The sequence below is a fragment of the Lutra lutra genome, chromosome 3 (assembly GCF_902655055.1).
Source record: "Lutra lutra chromosome 3, mLutLut1.2, whole genome shotgun sequence".
NCBI classification, from domain to species: Eukaryota; Metazoa; Chordata; class Mammalia; order Carnivora; family Mustelidae; genus Lutra; species Lutra lutra.
In genome coordinates, this window is record NC_062280.1 from 3,353,164 (window position 1) to 3,371,434 (window position 18,271).

The 18,271-nt window shown below is 50.3% G+C and overlaps 2 protein-coding genes across 11 annotated transcripts in view; one reads left to right on the plus strand and one right to left on the minus strand.

Moving 5' to 3' along the window:
• Nucleotides 1-10,988, minus strand: part of LOC125094958 (translation initiation factor IF-2-like) — a 31,145-nt gene extending 20,157 nt beyond the window's left edge. Inside the window, exons 1-2 of the mRNA XM_047720636.1 lie at nucleotides 10,982-10,988; nucleotides 9,514-10,595 (exon numbers count right to left, since the gene is read on the minus strand). Of these exons, the coding sequence (XP_047576592.1) occupies nucleotides 9,514-10,595; nucleotides 10,982-10,988 (1,089 nt within the window). The remainder of the gene's footprint in view (nucleotides 1-9,513; nucleotides 10,596-10,981) is intronic.
• Nucleotides 9,277-18,271, plus strand: part of MFSD6 (major facilitator superfamily domain containing 6) — a 69,271-nt gene continuing 60,276 nt past the window's right edge. For 6 of the 10 annotated variants that reach the window (XR_007125738.1, XM_047720603.1, XM_047720599.1 and 3 more), the window contains exon 1: nucleotides 10,112-10,240. The gene's annotated coding sequence lies outside the window, so the exon portion shown is untranslated. Of the gene's footprint in view, nucleotides 9,597-10,111; nucleotides 10,241-10,428; nucleotides 10,780-18,271 lie in introns of those variants that run through there. The other 4 variants (XM_047720600.1, XM_047720606.1, XM_047720601.1 and 1 more) reach the window with 3 other exon arrangements.

Consider the following 18,271-nt stretch of genomic DNA (forward strand, 5'->3'; position numbering starts at 1 on the left):
CCAACTCGGGGTTTGATCTCAGCACCCCAAGATGACCTGAGCTGAAATCAGAAGTCAGACACTTTACCAACTGAGCCACCCAGGGAGCCCGTTGTTTAAAAAGATGTATTTGAGGGGCACCTGGTGGCTCAGTGGGTTGAGCCTCTGCCTTCGGCTCAGGTCATGATCTCAGGGTCCTGGGATAGAGCCCCGCGTCGGGCTCTCTGCTCGGCAGGGAGCCTGCTTCCTCCTCTCTCTCTGCCTGCCTCTCTGCTTGTGATTTCTCTGTCAAATAAATAAAATCTTTAAAAAAAAGATGTATTTGAGAGAAAGAGACTGAATTTTAAATCACAGAATAGAATATCCATGAATCAATACTGATATAAAAAATTGATTAAATAGTAAATAAATGGAGAAGAGGGCACCTGGTGGCTCAGTCAGTTAAGTGTCTGCCTTCGGCTCAGGTCATGATCTCTCTGCTCAGTGGGAGGCTGCTTCTCCTTCTAGCTCTGCCCTCCCCCTGCTTGTTCTCTCTCTCTCTCTCTTTTGCTCTCTCTCAAATAAATAAATGCAAAGAATAGAGTAAACATCCATGAGGCAATACTGATATAAATAATTGATTAAATAAGTAATTAAGTGGAGAAGAAGGGAAGATTTTTCTCTACAAAAGAATTCCGGTTAATAAATGTATAAGTAATAAGGACACTGTAAAATGTCCATTAGAGTATCACAGTAATAATAGCTTCCAGCGAGAACCACCAACGAATGTTAAATTAGTGAGTAAAGGTTGGAGGGAAGTGGCATATAGATATGAAGCATGACGTTGTTAATCAGAAAGGGAACGAGAGTGACTTGACAGTGGAGAAATCTAGTAGACATCACCTTTCTCAAAGGATCAAAACTAACATTACAAGTAATGGGACATGGGAAGTGTTGTGTGCCTGGTGTGATGAGAGAAGGGCACGCACCTCAAGGACATTCTTCCCACAAAGATACAGCCTCACTCTAGCCATGAGAAAGTATCAGTAAAACTACATGGAGCCATTCTATTAACCACCGACTAGTATCCGAGGACAAGTAGTGAGGTTTAAAAAAGGGACAGGGAAGACTAAGGAGCAGTCACAGATCGAAGAAGAAACTAGAGAGACACAAGTGGTTGGGTGAAATCCTGGATCAGACCCTGAAACATAAAAAGGATGTTGGTGGAAGACTGGTGAGATGCAACTGGGATCTGTATCAGGGTTTAGCAAGACCAGCGTCTGCATTTCGATCATTGTACTGTGACTCTGCAGGATGTAACTGACATGGGGGAAGCTGGATGACGGACCTCTCTGCTCTATCTTTTTTTTCTTTTTAAAGATTTTATTTATTTTTTTGACAGACAGAGATTACAAGTAGGCAGAGAGGCAGGCAGAGAGAGAAGGAAGCAGGCTCCCCGCTGAGCAGAGAGCCCGACGTGGGGTTCAATCCCAGGACCCTGGGATCATGACCTGAGCTGAAGGCAGAGGCTTTAACCCACTGAGCCACCCAGGCGCCCCCTCTCTGCTCTATCTTCACAACTTCTCTGTAAGTAATAATTTATCTCAAAATAAAAGATGAAAAAAAAAGAAGACTGAAAATACCAAGTCAGAGCAAGGATGTGGAACAAGGAAGGAATATAAATACAACCCCCTTGGGAATTTGTTTGGTGCTAATAAAGGTGAAATCCTGCACATCCTACGGTTTAGCAGTTATACTCCTAGGTATGTAGGATAGAAATTCATACATATGTGCATCAAAAGACAAGTACAGGAATGGTCACAGCAGCATTATTGTAATTGTCAAGGAATATAGATAATCCAAATGCCCATCAGCAGAAGAAAACAAAACAATGTGTCTTCATATGTTGGAAGTGAAATAACTAGACACACAATGTAATCTTGAGCAAAAGAAATCAAGTATAAAAGGCTATATACTTTTAATTCCTTTTACATAAAGCTTAAAAACAGGCAAAACTAATGTACACTAAGTCTGAAACTTAAGAGGTTACAAACCAGAACGACGGTACCTTCAGGTAGAAGGGAGGAGTAGTAACTTGTAAGGGTCACAAGGGAATCTTTCGGGGGTCTGGTCATATTCAGTTTCTTGGTATTGTGATGATGACACAGTGTTGTTATTAAATTTATTATAACTTTGAATTTTACCCTTTGATTTGTATACTGTTCTACATATCATACTTTCAGAAAAAGTTTTAAAGATGAAGAAGTAAGTATATTGTTAAAAATTACATAACTATGAAGCATATTGAGTGCCTTGGTTTGTACTGAAGAGATTTGCAAGACTGGAGACAGGGAAGCCAATTTGGACACCTTTTCATGCAGTGTAGGGACGGGTAAGATGAAATAGCTTCAGAAATGCCAAGGAGATAAAATTGGCAAGACTTAGTGTTTGAAGGTGGTTAAGAATTTGGAAATTTGGGCACCAAGCCATAAAAAGCTAATGAATTTTTTGTTTTTGTTTTTTAAAAGATTTTATTTATTTATGAGAGAGAGAAAGAGCACGAGAGGAGGGAGTGTCAGAGGAAGAAGCAGGCTCCCCACTTAGCAGGGAGCACAGTGTGGGGCGTGATCCTGGGACGCCAGGATCATGACCTGAGCCCAAGACAGACGCCTAACTGACCAAGCCACCCAGGTGCCCCTGAATTATTCTAAATAGGGGAAGAACGTGATGGAAGTGATATTTCTGAAAAGTTAGTCTGTGTGCCACTCGTAGCATATGCTACCTTCTATTATAATCAACCTATTTATAACCATGCCTCAGCTAGTAAGTAAACCACAAGCCTTCTGATGGGAAGGACCTGATTCCATACTTCCTTATATATCCAGGACGTAACTCCACACCACACTTCTGTTAACTTACTGTCATCTAAGAAACAGTATGATGATGATATGGTACTGGACTGCTAATGGACAAGAAAACATTTTAGAAAGTATGTGAAGAAAATTACATTAAAACTCTTACTCTTGGGGACAACTGCGTGGCTCAGTTGTTAAGCGTCTGTCTTGGGCTCAGGTCATGATCCCAGGCTCCTGGGATCGAGCCCACATCGGGCTCCCTGCTCAGCGGGCTCCCTGCTTCTCCCTCCCATTCCCCCTGCTTGTGTTCCCTCTCTCACTGTCTCTCTCTGTCAAATAAATAATAAAATCTTTAAAAAGAAACAAAACTTACTCTTAATTTTTAAAACTCTTATTACATCAAAAACTCTTGTTTACAAGAAATATATAAAGAGATATTTTATTTATTTTTTTTAAGGATTTTATTTATTTGACACAGAGAGAGTGAGCACAAGCATCGGGAGCAGCAGGCAGAGGCAGAGGGAGAAGCAGGTTTCCCCTTGAGCAGGGAGCCAATGCGGGGCTCGATCCCCAGATGCCAGGGTCCACGACCTGAGCCCAAGGCAGCTGCTTAGTGACTGAGCCACGCAGGCCCCCCATGCAGGGATATTTTAGTCACCTAGTGAAGAACTATCTACTGTGCAGTGCTAGCTCGTCTGATTGTCAGTGGTGAAGCAAGAGGGACACTCAGAGTAAAAAAAAAAAAAAGAAAGAAAAAGTAATGACACAAGGGAACAACTAACTCTTGGCCATCATGAATATTTATAATTGTTTTGTCAACGTAATCATATTTTCAAATATACATGTATGAAGTCTGGAAAGGAGACGGCAGTATTATTATCTACAGATTGAGAAGATCATCCACCCAGCAAACTCCAGAGGTGTGAGCGCAAAGACAGCAGCGTGGAGGATGTCTCAGAGCCTTTTCCTTCCGATTTACATTTCACGACTGCTTTTGAGTCTAGTGTAAGTCGCACTTTCTCCATGAAGCCAATGCCACGGAAAGAAGGCCGGATGGTGGCGGGAGCAAGAAGGCACGAGCTCGCGACTCTTGTCACCCTGGCATTTAGCCATTTATTCAACAAATATTCATCAGGTCTCCCTCTGCGCCCTTCCATGTCCTCCCAGCCAAGGCAATCAGCCTCAAGGGCGCGGGGTCAATCTCCCCCACCTTTTCAGCAGGGCACAGGTCGAGGTCAGGCTCAGCGGCGAGTGACAGTGAATGGCACGGGGGGCTGCTGGCTGTGTCTGGAGTCTGTCCTGTCTGCCTCCCATGGTGACAGAAACTGTGCCTGCGCACGGGCCACTCGGGACTGCCGCCGCCCGTCTTCCTTGCGCTGGGTGTGGCCGGACGCGGTGCTCTGCCCCAGGAATCCAGGCGTGAGGAACGAGCAACTTCTGGTCGTGTCCCTAAAAGAAGGAACATGCCTTCCTCTTCTTCTTCTCTTTCCCAGTGACTGGGATGTGAACGTGGCAGGTGACGGTGGCGAAGCTGGGTTGGGTTTTGAGACGGAAATCTTATTGAAAGTGACAGAACAATGAGGTCAGAGGAGCATAAATCTGGTGCCTGGTACCCCTGAGCCTCCCAGGGCGGAACCCTGCGTCGGGGGGGGGGGGGGGCGCGGAGAAACAGGTTTATCCTGCTTCAGGCACTGCATGTGAATGGTTACGTGCGCACGAGTGCAAGTGATACGAATCTCGAACACGACAAGCTGTCCCTGTCTGTACGGAGCTCGCGGCCCGGCATGAAACTGTTGTCTGATGGGCGCCAGGGGAGAGCCGGCACCCCGGGCGTGTCACCCTTGAGGGACAGCCTGGTCTACACTGACATCCTGTTTTATGTGGTGTGGGAAGGAAGCCCAGTGATGTGCTGTCTGCTCAATCGTGCTTTGGAAAAGCTCTTCTCAGGCGCCTGTGGGGCTCAGTCGGTAAGCGTCTGCCTTTGGCTCAGGTCGTGATCCCAGAGTCCTGGGATCAAGTCCCGCCTCAGGCTCCCTGCTCACTGGGGATTCTGCTTCTCCTTCCATCCTTCCCCCATTCATGATCTCTCTCTTTCTCAAATAAATAAAATCTTTAAAAAACCCCATTCTTCTCTAGGCTTCAGTGATAACACCTTCCTGAAATTCCTCCTTCCGTGGCAAATCCTTCTTCATCCCTCCTCCCATACCAACTGGTGACAGTTGGCCTTCCCCGGGACTCTGGTATCTTCTCTCTCCCGGTGGTTCCCTTCGTTCCCCTCTGCCCGCCGGCCTCCTGGTGCCACCTGCGCGTCTCACAGGCCTCTCACGCGGATGATGCCCAAACGTGAGCTCTTCTTTCTCCCTCCAGCCTGCTCCTCCCACAGGCTTCTCCCGTTCAGTGACCGTTACCAGCATCCAGCCGGCTCATGCGGCCAGAAACTTCCGAGTCAGCTCACTGCCTCCTTTCCACGGCTGCCCGCACCCAACAGATCACAGAGCGAGCGGGTGTCTCCAAACCCTCAGCTCCCCCAACTTCTCTCCGGCCCCACTGCTGCCACGGCTCTGTGCCCCTGTGAACGTCTCTGCTCCTGGACGGGGCTTTCCAAGGGAGCCTTGCCCTCCTCTTTCCCCCTCCGCGCCAGTCTCCACACAGAGGCCACGGCCATCCTCTAAAGGCACCCGTCGGACTGCTTCAGTGTCCTTCAGGTGACCGTATCCAGTGTCAGGTGGAATCCCAAATGCCTAACATGAGGTGCAGGTGGCCGCCTCCGGCCGACTTACCCAACCTCGTCTCTTGACAGTCACCCTTCGCTCCCCACAGCTCAGCTCCTTGTGGCCTCACAGCTGCCCCCGCTGGGGGGAATGGGGTGGCCCAAGCTCTTTCCCAGGCCATTGCCCACTTACGTCTCGGGTCTTACTCCACTACTGCCTCCGAGGTCCTCTGCACCCTCCAATCTAACTTAGGCCCCTCCGTCTCTCTAGAGCTCTTTGGTTTCCCCCCTGAAGACTGCTGGTTTGTTCCCCAAACCCACTCACCCAGTTCTCCCGCTGCGACAGAACTGGGCTGGGCATAGAGCTGCTCAGCCGAACTGTCTTCCTCCTTTGCATCCAGACGTAGACGTGGGGCTGTTTTAGCCAAGGGGATGCGAGTGGATGTGCCACGCTCGAACTAGGACTTCCCCTTTAGGTAACTGGGCTTGTACGTCCCCATCCCACGCACTGGGACTGGTGGGGTCTGAAGCGGTCACCTGGGACCAGGACTGGAATCCATGTGTTGTAGAGCTGGTGGGACCCAATAACAGACGGGCCACATGTGGCCTTATGTGGCCAAAAGGACTCTGCAGATGTGGTTAGGTTAAGGCTCTCCAGAGGAGATCATCCCGGATGATCAGGATGAGCCCAGTGACACCACCAGTGTCACCACCAGGGTCACCACCAGGGTCCTTACAAGGGGAGGCGCAGGAGTGTGGAGCCAGGAAGGCAAGAACCGAACCAAAACGGCAGGGAGACAGGCGCGCTCCGAAGCTGCGGGAAGGGGCTGTGAGCCAGGGGCGGGAGCGGCCCCCAGAAGCCGGAGAGATGAGGGGCTTCTCTCCTCAACCGCAGATGCAAGACGGTTGCAGAGGCCTGGATTTTAGTCTAACGACGCCCGTTGTGAACTTCAGACTTCTGGGTTTGTGTTGTTTTGATTTGCTAAGTGTACAGCGACTTGGTGTAACGGCCAAGAGAAGCCGATACCCGGGGCGGGGGGAGGGGGCACCAACCGGGCGCACCAGAAGGAAGTAACAGCGGCGGAGACGCGGAAGGTGAGGAAGGGCCGGTGCAAGCCTCAGGGCTTGTGAGATGACCGACTGGACGACGGGTCTTATGCAGGCGGCACTCGAAGGGGACATGGCCCCGAGACAGGGATTCGGAGGAATTCTCAGCATTCTGTGACTGAGCGAAGGGACGGGGTCAGCAGGCACAGAAACAACGAGTTAGAAGAGAGAAGGGCCTAGAACAAGAGCTAAGTGGAGCACAGAAATGCGCAGAGGAGGACGGGAGCATCAGCCCAGCAGCCCTCCCCCACGGGGGAGACTCTCGAGCCCCGAGTGCGCGCCTGAAACGTCGGACAGCACCAAACCCTACAACCCGACAACACACATTTAGGATGAAGTTTAATTCATGAGCTGGGCCGGGCTGAGAGATCTCCAACACTGACCAGCGCTGACATAGAATGATCGCGACGGTAATACCGTATGAAGGCTACGTGAGCGCGGTGTCTCCTCCAAAACACCCCATTGCGTGGTACTCGCCCTTCTTCTTGTGATGATGGGAGACGAGGAAACGTGTCAGGGACGAGATACGGCGAGGGGAACAGCCCGGCGCGGGGCGTAGCACAGGCTCCCAGGAAGAAGCCGCCTCGGCTTCCAGACCTCGGTTGGCCTCCGCAGTGGACACTCAGGAGAGCAACACTGCCGCCGCTAAGCGGGGCGGTGTGGGTCTCTTGTGCCCAATGTTGCTAACGGGTGGACAGAGAAAAGCACATGACACCGTTTGCTTAAAAGTAAAATCCTCAGCCCTCCGAATGGGAACATAGATGTTTCCCAGTGTTTCTCCGGTCCAGGAAGAAGGACCGGTTCCCAGCCAGAGCCGTGACGCTAGACGACGCTGGCTTGAACGCGGACGCTTCCACTGAGCGGTGCGATCTCCGCCAGGTCACGTAACCCTGCTGCGCACCAGGTTTCTCGCCTGTGACCCGGGAGAGGATCCGCAGCTCCTCGCGGCTGCCCGCGGGGAGAACTGAGTGAACGCGAGAGCGCCCGCAAGGGCCCGGCCGGGGAAGTCCTACGAAGCGTTAGCCGCTCCTGCTGTTACCATTCCTACACACCGTGCTGCTCTGTCTTGTTATTTTAGAATAAAGTCTGCCGAAGGCCATAGGGCAACAAGCACTATATGAAGGAAATACAAACTCGAGGCGGGAGCGGGCAGTGGGAGACAGGGCGGGGCGCGCCCGCAAGCGCGGAGGAGGGGCCGGAGGTCCGAGTGTGCCCGGCTGCGCTTGGAGCGTCCGCACTCGGGAAGCGCGTGAGGCACTCCGTGTTAGGATCATAAAACGGCTAAAAGGTTAACCAGGCTACTCGCCGGTGACCCCTACGCAGCCCCCGTTTGTTCTTCGCCTGAGAAACGCGGAGGAAATGCGCAGCTGCCGCTCGGCCTAACCGGTGAGCGGGAAGAAGAGCCGGGGGTCCTCGTGCGCGCGTCTCGGCAGACGGTGCCTGCCTGGGCTCTGGTACCGGCAGCGCCTGCCGGCCAAGCCCCCTGGTTCCGCCTCGGTTCTGGCCCTTGTCCCCACACCAACACCACGAGGAAGGCGGAATCACGGAGAGGGGCAGAGGGAGAGGCCCAGGTTCGACTCGTGTTTCATCAGCGACGCCCCCGCGTGCACCCGGCCCCACGTGCGTCCCTCTACCGCTCTTCCTCGCCCGCCTGCCTGCTCGGTATTGCGCGTTGATTCGAACCGCACGTGATCTCAACCTCTGTGTCCCTGCCTCTCGGTGCGGCGACCTCTGGGACAGCCTGCGGGGCAGGGTGTTGGGAAGCTCACACCACACCCACCTCAAGGGGGCAGGGATTGGCGGACCAGTCAGTTCTCTTTGGTGCACGTGTATATCTTCTCCCTCGCAAAAGGCGAGGCGCGTCCAGGAAAAAGTTCCCGCCCTAACGAGGCCAATGAAAACAACATTTTCTGCTGTGCTGACCCCCGAGGCCACCCTGCCCTTTCCGCGCAAATCTCTGGGTGAGTCGGCTTCGCTAGTCCCCACGCGGCCACCCCGAGCCCCTGCGGTTTAAGAGCTGCCCTTTCTTCCTCCAGTTTCTCGCTGGTCTCCCTGCCCTTCTACTACATGCAGGAGAGAATCGGAGCCATGTCAGACCATGTTTTTTTTTTTAAAGGTTCCTTCTTTAAGAGCCGGACAGAAAAGAATGACAATTCTGTTATCATAGCTACCAGCTGGGTACCTTGTGAGCCGTCCGTTCCAATGAGGCAGTAGGAAGCCACACTAGGCCAAAATGTCTCGTTCTCCAACAACCCACCTTCATCTCTTTCATTTGAAATTGCAGCATTTACTGCTTTCAATCGTTTCTGCTTTTCCGCATAAGTATTGCAACTGGATTTGGCCTGAAGCTAATGTAGTTCAAGCTTCTGGGACCCTTCCTGGCCTCCAGGACTTCCCATTTGTAATTTTGTTTAATTTTTCCTCAAGAGGGACCTCAAATTCTAAGGCTTCGGGGCCTGTGGAATTCTCATCAATATGATTTCATGGCTAAGAGCCTTAAATCCTGGAGATAAGACTTCCCTTCCTTTTAGTATTCAGTAATTTGGGGTTGGTCACTTTAAGCTTCAGCCTCGGTTTTATCGTTGTGAAATGGGAATATTATCTGTATCTTTAGATTACGGTAACGTTAGATGCCCGGAAGCAGTTTTTCATACACAAGAAACGTTCCTAAATGTTGGCTGTCATCATTGTTGCTATTGTTGTCGCCTGAACAGGAAGGACCGTAAACTTCCTGAGAGCAGGGTGCGGCACCCTGGAGCCCATCACAGGCCGGTGGCCGAGGGATGTGGCCTTCCAGCGCCGGCGCCCGCGTCCCCACCTTCTCACCGCGTCTAACCAGAAATGCAACTTTGGTTACGTTCTCGTTGCGACACACACGGTTACCTCCTCGGCGACGCGCCGGACACTCAGTGGCCCCTTCCCACCTGGAGAGGCTGATGTAGCTCCGCTGCGTCCCTGCCCGGTGAGTCCCGGAACCCGCTGTGCGCCCCGGGCTCCGGCCCCCTCCCTCTCCGGGTCGGCCGGGGCCAAGGTCGGGCGCGCGGCGCCGAGAGCTCGGGCGTGCGTCAGCGCGTGTTTGCGCCTCACGAGCGCCCGGCGAGCGGCGGCGATGCTGCTTCCCTGTCGGCGACCATCTCCGTCCGTCCGCGCGGGAGCCGGGTGCGGGGACCGAGCCGCACCTCCCCTCCGGCGCGCGCTGCGTCCGCAGGACCGGGCCGGAGGTCCTCCGGGGCGCAGGGCGGGCGGGAGGCCGGGAGGAGCGGCCCCGACGCATCCGCCGGCGCCGCAGGAGGCGGAGCGCTGCACCTGGCTGCGGGTCCTCGGGCCTGACGCGGGTCCGGCCGGCCGCGAGCTGCGCGCCCCGGGCCGCGAGGAGGGAGGCCGGAGTCCGCGCCGGCGCTGCGCCCGGCTGGCCGCTGCGAGTCGCCCCTCCGCACGCGCCTCTCGACCGCGCCCCGCCCGCCGCAGCCTCCGAGCAGCCCCCGCCCGCCAGCGATGGCGCGCGCCGCCCCGACAGCCGCCGCCCCGGCGCCCCGAGCCGCGGCCCCGCGCCGGGGGGAGAAGGCCCCCCGCGTCCCGCGCCTCTGAGCGCCGGCGCCGCCCGCAGCAGGTGAGTCCGGGCCCCGCGCGGGGAGGGGGCGCTCGGCCGGGGAGGGGGGCGCGGCAGCCCGGCCCGAGCTTTCCCCGGGGGCGTCCGGCTCGGAGGGCGGGGGCTCCCCTGCCGCACGCGCACCTGCTGGGGGGGTCTCGGAGCCGCGGCTCGGGGCGGGCGGGCGTGGGCGGCTCTGCTCCCGGCTTGCCCGCCCTCCCCCTTCCCTCCCCCCCGGCTTCTGGGTCGCTTGTCATCCTCGTGGGGCGCTGGGGGGGCTGCAGCGGGCCCCCCGGGCCCGGGCGGCACTTCCGCAAACGTAACTGCGGCAGGAAAACAAAGGCGCTGCCGGAGGGGCCCCGCCCGGCGCCGGCAGCTGCGGGGGTGCGGGTGCGGGGACAGGGCCGGGCCCCCAGTGCAGGCCCTTCTCCTCCGCGCTCGCCTGGCTCCCTCGCGGTCAACACTCTCAGGGAAGGGGGAGCGAGAGTCTCCGGACAGATCCAGTGACAGGCCGGGGACCGCCTCTGCGCCGGTAGGACTGACGGCGCCGGATCCCGCAGGTGAATAAACAGGAAAACTGCCTCCACCCTCAGCCCTGGGCCTCCCGTGCCTCCCCCCTTAACCGAATCCTGCCGTGCTCTGACACGTCCCCAGAGCCCTTTGCGGATACTAATGGGGGCTACTCGCCTTTCGGGGTCCTAGTTATTCCCCACCCCCCTGTAATTTTAAGTGGGAAGGTGAAAAATTGGAAACGCAACTTACGCCTCATTTCTCCTCCTCGGAGACAGACAGGTGGATTAATTCCGCTTAAGGCAGGAACACGGTGCATTTTGCTTCTCCCACACACGTTCAGGACCACAGGCATTTCCTTTTCAACCAAAAATATTTAATAAACACCTTACAGAGCTCCTGGAACATATAAAACCTCACCTGATAGTTGTAGGAAAGAACCTTAAGGTGTCGAGGTTCTGGTAACAATTGCTGTCTAGATAGTCATGCGTCCTTGCGTATGTCACATCTGCCCCAGCCTCAGTTTCCTTGCATGTAAAAGGAGATGGTTGGATAGTATGGTGGCCAGGTTTCCCCTTCACTGTTCTAGAAATAAGGATTTTGTGGAAATCTAACCTCTTCAATATAGAGGACTACAAGGGGTGGGAGGACAGTGGGCCAACAGAGGTGTATTTAGTAGACTTCTGGGGTCGGCAGAGCATCCCTTCACTGGGGACTCGGGGAGCTGGCCCGCTGAAGGCGCATGCATCCTTGATGGCCTCGCCAAGTAAAGCGAAAGGACAGGAACCCTAGTCATTGTTAAGACTGGCTTTTGACACCTTGAGCAGCTGGCCATTAGCAGACATCAAGATATTCTCAGTTATTTCGATAGCCAGATGGCCTGTGTTTATCGCAGGTTGGAAGTAGAATTTAGGATTGCTTAAGAGCAGGCTGGGACGTTGCTGTTGAGCCCAGAGCAAGACACGCGGTGAGTAGGAGAGAGGATCACGTTTCAATAATGCATGAAAGGTACTAAGCATGTTTCCAGTAATTTATTTCTAAGGCCCTTTGTGTTTCTGTACGGATGAGGCCAACTAAACCATAAAGTAGAACAACAGCAAGGTTTGCCCGTTTGGTGGCCGGAGGCCTGGGACCCCCTAGTCTGCCTGGATTGCTGACAGTAAGAAGGTACTTTCTGAGCACTTACTATGTCCAAAACACCATCTTACACACTTAATTTCTAAGTCTCTGTGAAAGAAGTCTTTTCCCCAGCACTGAAAATGATGAAAAGGAAGCAGAGAAGAGTTAAAGATTTTACACAAACCACATCATCAGTGAGAGTTAGATGGGACCCTATGTCTCTGGCTCCAAAGCCTAGGAAATTTCCACATGGTGTTCCTCCTTATTCAGGACCCATTGGGCCTCACTACCCAGGCAGATTCCCTCCTTCACTTTTAGACTTTGAAAATTAACTACCTTTCAGGGTACATATATTACATATGTTCATACCTATGTCAGATAATCTGTAATTTGCATTGCACTCATATTCATGCATATACACCTGTTTGTTCTCACCATTTTTAGGTTGAAGGCAAGTGTAAGAAAAATGAAAATAACCAAAGATATATTTAGTATTAGGCCAACAGGATTTTTTGGCTTTCTTTTTTTGATATCCAGGAAATCTTGATTTAGCAATCACGGTGTAGGTGAAAGGAGATAAGCAATAAATGTAAATATGTCTGTTAGCCACCTTGGCGCATTGTCTTGGGAAAAATCAAGATACAGTAAGAGAAAAGAGGAAATAGAAAAAGATATTTAGATGTATGTACTTAAACATGCACGCAGGCCCATGTACACTTCATTGTCCCGAAACCTTTGACATCGACTGCATGGAGGAAGTAGGATGGGCTGGGGTGAAAGGAGGATGCTTTTACTTTTTTCTTTATGAGGTTATGTTTGGACTTGTTTTTTAAGGGTCTGTGTTAGCCTGATTTGTTGCCCTAAATCCCAAATAACACATTTATGTAGTCATTAGCCCTGTTGTTGATTTCAGTCACATTTCTTTCCTAGCTGCTTTTCCCTCTCTATATTTAGAAGACAGTTATTTACCATTTTGTAAAATGGCACTATCTTAATTTAGATGACCAGGGAGCTTTAGGAAACTATCAGAGTCCTTTGTTAAGGCAATGATTTCCTGGTGCAGAGCCCCAAGGAGAAAACCAAACCCAAACAAAATAACCTAAATGTGAAACACCTAAACCTCGAGCCTGTATATCAGTATGTATTTGCTATAGATGCTGCAACTCGTCTTGCTAGTTTCTGGGTCTAAGTAGGTCCCAAGCAGACCCACAACCCTACCTCAGCACCAACAAAAACCACGCAGAGTGTTGTATTAAAAGTAGCCTCCATCTGCCTTGGTCCAAGGTAATGTAAATGCGGCTGAGTCGAGAATGTGCAGAGGGGTGTCTGAGGCTTGGAAATGTGAATGAGAACACTGCATTACCCTAGGACCTGGCGGTCCTGCTGCATTTGAAGCTGGGGGGAGAGGTGGGGCAGATGGAATGAAACGTAGGCTCAGAGGAAAACCTGTATTCCAGAGGTAAGAAAGAGGATTGGGTAAAGGAGGGCTGAGACACCTTTTTTGACATTTGTTCTCATGTGTGTTTGGGAAGGGAAGACCAATCCAGGGAACATGTCACAAATAGAAAACAGGAAAGTACAACTTTTAATAACTCAGGGGAAATCTTTTGATCTGAGACTAAGAGTGGGACTGGGGGGGAGTGGGAGTCTGGCCCTCATGAGTCAGCAGTGGCCAGAGGGAGCTGCTCTGTGGCTTTGTGGAGGATTAAAGGAGAACTAGAAAGGGGAACTGGTGTTGTCTCAACAAGCCTGATTTATAGGTTAATCGTGCCAAGGGAAAGTGAGTAAGGAGCTTGGGGTGGTGGTGAGCTGCCTGTGTGGCTATGTAGAGAGACCTCTGCTGCCCAAACAGGGGCCCTCTGCCCTCCTCACGGTGCCTCAGAGTGGGCCCTGCCGCCTGTGGGGTGCCAAGCAGTAGAGGACGTCTGGAATCCAGAACAGTGGAAGAGCGGGTCCCTGGGAGCCTTGTGGCAAATTCTTGTCTCGTAACTGCACTAGGTACTTTTAGGGACCAGATTGAGAGAACACGCTTGGGCTCGAGGTAAACAAGGTGTCTCTTAACAGAGCGAAGTCTGGAGCCCTTACCCTAAGCATTAAGCAGAACCATACAAAGGGACACGCACACCTTCCACGATTTAACAGGATGCACTGTTCTGGTCCAGCACAGTCAAGCTTCTGTGTGTGGCTGACGGGGAGCTAACAGGGAGTGCCTTCTTGATTCTGTTTCAAAATAAGTTCTGCGGAGCTGGGTTTGATGAACCAGTGAAACTCAAATTCACCTTTATGAGGGAGTTTGAATAAAAGATTTTATTGTTATGCTTTCAGGGGGTAAAAATGACACACATTTTTAACTTACTGTATAATCAGGTTCCTTATGTTTTGAAGGCATGACATCTTTTTAAAAATTATTTTTTATTGAGGTATAGTTAACATACAATGTTACATTAATTTCAGGTGCATAACACAGTGATTCAACACGTCTATAGTTACACAATGGTTACTACAATAAGTACTAGTTACCATGCGTCACCCCACAAAGTTGTTGCGATATTATTGACTGTACTCCCCATGCTGTACTTTTCATCCCCTGATTTCACAGGAATTTGTACCTCCCAATCCCTAACCCTTCAACATGCCTCCCCTGTGGCAACCACCAGTTCTCCCTACATATAAGTCTGATTCTCTTTGTTTTGTTTGTTCCTTTTGTGTTTTACATTCCACATGTAAGTGAAATCGTATGGTATGTGTCTTCTTGTCGGGCTTACTGCACTTAGCATAATACCCTCTGGGTCCATTCATGTTGTCGCGAATGGCAAGATTTCATTCTTTTCTTGTGGCTGAGTAATGGTCCGTTGTGTGTATGGATACCACCTATTCCTCATCCGCTCATCTGGTGGTGGACAGCGGTCGCTTCTACAACTTGGCTGTTGTAGGTAATGCTGCAGTAAACAGATGCGTGTATCTTTTCGAATCTGGTTTTCATTTTCTTTGCGTAAACACCCAACAATGGAATTACTGGATCCTGTGGTAATTCCATTTTAAATTTTTCGAGGAATCTCCGTAGTGTTTTTCATAATGTCTGCACCAATTTATATCTCATCAGCAGTGCACAGGGGTTGTCTCGCTATTGTGAAGATACACAACCCTTTAAGGGTATCTCAAAGCCCTTGTAACAGGGCTCAGTTGTCTCTACAAGTAAGTGGGATCAGCCCAAGGAAAAGCAGGCTTCAATTTAGCAACTCCCCGTGACTTTTCAAGAGCTCCAGGATCAAGGGTGTCCTGATTGTAACTCAAATGCCCTGTTTAAAAATTTTTTTTAAGGGGCGCCTGGGTGGCTCAGTGGGTTAAGCCACTGCCTTCGGCTCAGGTCATGATCTCAGGGTACTGGGATCGAGTCCCGCATCGGGCTCTCTGCTCGGCAGGGAGCCTGCTTCCCTCTCTCTCTCTCTGCCTGCCTCTCTGTCTACTTGTGATCTCTCTCTGTCAAATCAATTAAAAAAAAAAATCTTAAAAAAAATTTTTTTTAAGATTTTATTTATTTATTTGGGAGAGAGAGAGAGAGCATGAGCAGGGGCAGGGGCAGAGTGAGAGAGGAGCAGGCTTCCCGCTGAGCAGGGGGCTCAGCCCCAGGCTGGATCTCAGGACGCTGGAATTATGACCTGAGCTGAAGGCAGATGCTTACCGTTAATGGACTGAGCCATCCAGGTGCCCCATCAAATTCCTTGGTTTTAAAATAACGCCTCTTCTGTATTTTATTTTATTTTTTCTTAAAGATTTTATTTATTTGACAGAGATCACAAGTAGGCAGAGAGGCAGGCAGAGAGAGAGGAGGAAGTAGGCTCCCTGCTGAGCAGAGACCCCCACCCCCACCCCGAATGCGGGGCTCGATCCCAGGACCCTGGGATCATGACCTGAGCCAAAGGCAGAGGCTTAAACCACTGAGCCACCCAGGTGCCCCCTCTTCTGTATTTTAAAAGTGATAAATGCTCATTGAAGGAAAATCCAGCAAAGTAAAAGAAAAAATTAAAGTAATGCCTAACTTCTCAGAGAGAGCCCTACTGATATGTTATTACTTTCCTCGGGTTTTTTGCAAAACATACTTCATTATGAAGTACATAAACTTGCAGGTAGAACTCTTGCAGTACATGGGGGTTTGTGTCGCGCCCCTTTTCACTTAGTGCAATGCAGAGTAGATTGTGAGCGTTTCTCTGTATTCTATTAATGCCAGTCTATTGAGTTCTGTTCTGCTCTCGTTGGATTTACCACGCTTTATTTAACTTTATTTAACTGCTCCTGTCCCTGACTGCCTCCTGTGCTTCAGTTTGGTTATTATGAAAAGTGCTGAAATGAACATCCTTATACTTAAATTGTTGCATTCTAGAAAGGTTTTGCTCTTCTCAGTCAACGAGAGCCCCTGTCGGTCTTCATCCTGACCAGCACTGAACATTTTCATTCTCAAAAGCATTGGTGTGGCGTGTGTGTATTTGTACTTTAATGGGCCCAGCGATCAGTCTTTTTCTGAAAGAAACTGATAGCTCGTGTTAGCTGTCTGTCGGAGTTCTAACAGCACAAGAAACAACTTAGGTTACATATACTGGAATGTGTGTAGGATATAAAGTATTGTTTTAGATGCTAGCATCTAGGGGATGTAAATAAAAATCAGAGATAGGAGTTCATGTGCTTAAATGTACTTTAAGTCTTGAGATCTATATTTTGATCTAAATTATAAATTCATAAAAGATGTGCCTGAGCACCTCTAAATTTCTGTTTAAAATGCCTTGTCTTGGGGCGCCTGGGTGGCTTCTCCCCCGCCCCCGCCTGCCTCTCTGCGCACTTGTGATCTCTCTCTCTCTCTGTCAAGTAAATAAGTAGAATCTATTAAAAAAAAAAAAAAGGGGGCGCCTGGGTGGCTCAGTGGGTTAAAGCCTCTGCCTTCGGCTCAGGTCATGATCTCAGGGTCCTGGGATTGAGCCCCGCATCGGGCTCTCTGCTCCGCGGGGAGCCTGCTTCCCACTCCCCTCTCTCTCTGCCTGCTTCTCTGCCTAGTTGTGATCTGTCTGTCAAATAAATAAATAATTTTAAAAAAAATTTCTTAAAAAAAAAAAAAAGCCTTATCTTATGGGTAGCTTGTACTTTCCTTAGCCTTCTTAACTTTTCCAGTGTCTTAACAGTGTTGGAACAGCCAGGTAATAACACCAGTCATTTACTGAATAAGCTTTCATCAAATACCCCTTATAAATATAACATCATTTTTCATTTGTATGCCCACATGCACATAAGAGCTGTAACGTAATGTTCTATTACTAGTACCTGGAATTGTGTTTTTATTTTTCCTTATAATTCTTATTTTTCCACAATCTGCTTTTCCTGTGTTCCTAGTATTTTTAGATCTTGAACTCATACTCTTATGTTAATATATGTAGAGTCAGCTTTTTTCTGAAAAGATTTGAAAAAAAAAAAAAAAGTCTGTATGTATAAAACAGATTCACATAACAAGGTTTAAAAATAAACCAAAAAGCATTTTAATAGTTATAATTTGTCTTTTTTTAAACGAATGCATCTTCTCTATAAATTGCTCCTCAAGTATAGCAACCAAAGATTTATTGAGAAAAATCTTTCTCTAAAACTGTAAATCTTTCTTTCAGTATCAACCTTTTAAAAACCTTTTGTTTCATGCTTTGAAAATATAAGTCTGAGATTTTCCATGTTGGCTTCTTGGCAAAGAAACAAAGGTTGCATTTATATTCATTGAAACAGTAAATCATTTCATAATAGAGATTGATAATAGGGAGGTAAGTGTTGACTTGCTGAGGTGGCCAGGTTCCCTGTGGTCTGGGCTGGGGCTGGCAGGTTCCACCTGCCCCCTGCGCCTCTCTCTCTCTCTCTAAATAACCCTGTGCCTCTTCTGGTGCCTAGAAGCTGTGTGAAGACACCGTTCAGTGTCAGTCGATTCTCCAGGCTCTCACATGGGAATAACAGTGTGTGTAGGGTTCCCTGTTTGAGAAAAGCAAAGAATTACATTCACATTTGAAACTGAGCAGGCAGCTTCTGGATGACATGTATTTAGCTTTCGGAGACTTCTGGGAGAGACTGCACGGCCCCCCAGGTGGGAACCCGTGGCCCGGAGGACCCGAGGGGCCGGGACGGCACACCGGCCGCTGCGGCTGGAGGGGAGTGACAGGAGCGCTCTGGATGGGCCTGTCTCGGGAGACTGTTGTCTGTGTGCCAGACTGCAACACAGGATTCCCTCTGGTTTAGAAGTGATGCACTGGGGGGCGCCTGCTGGCCCGGCCGATCTCGGGATTGTGAGTTTGAGTCCTATGTTGGGTGTAGAAATTACTTGAAATAAAATCTTTAAAAAAATAAATAAAAGGTAGGCACTCCGTGGCGCCGCCGGGACTCCAGCCCTGCTCATGGGGTGGC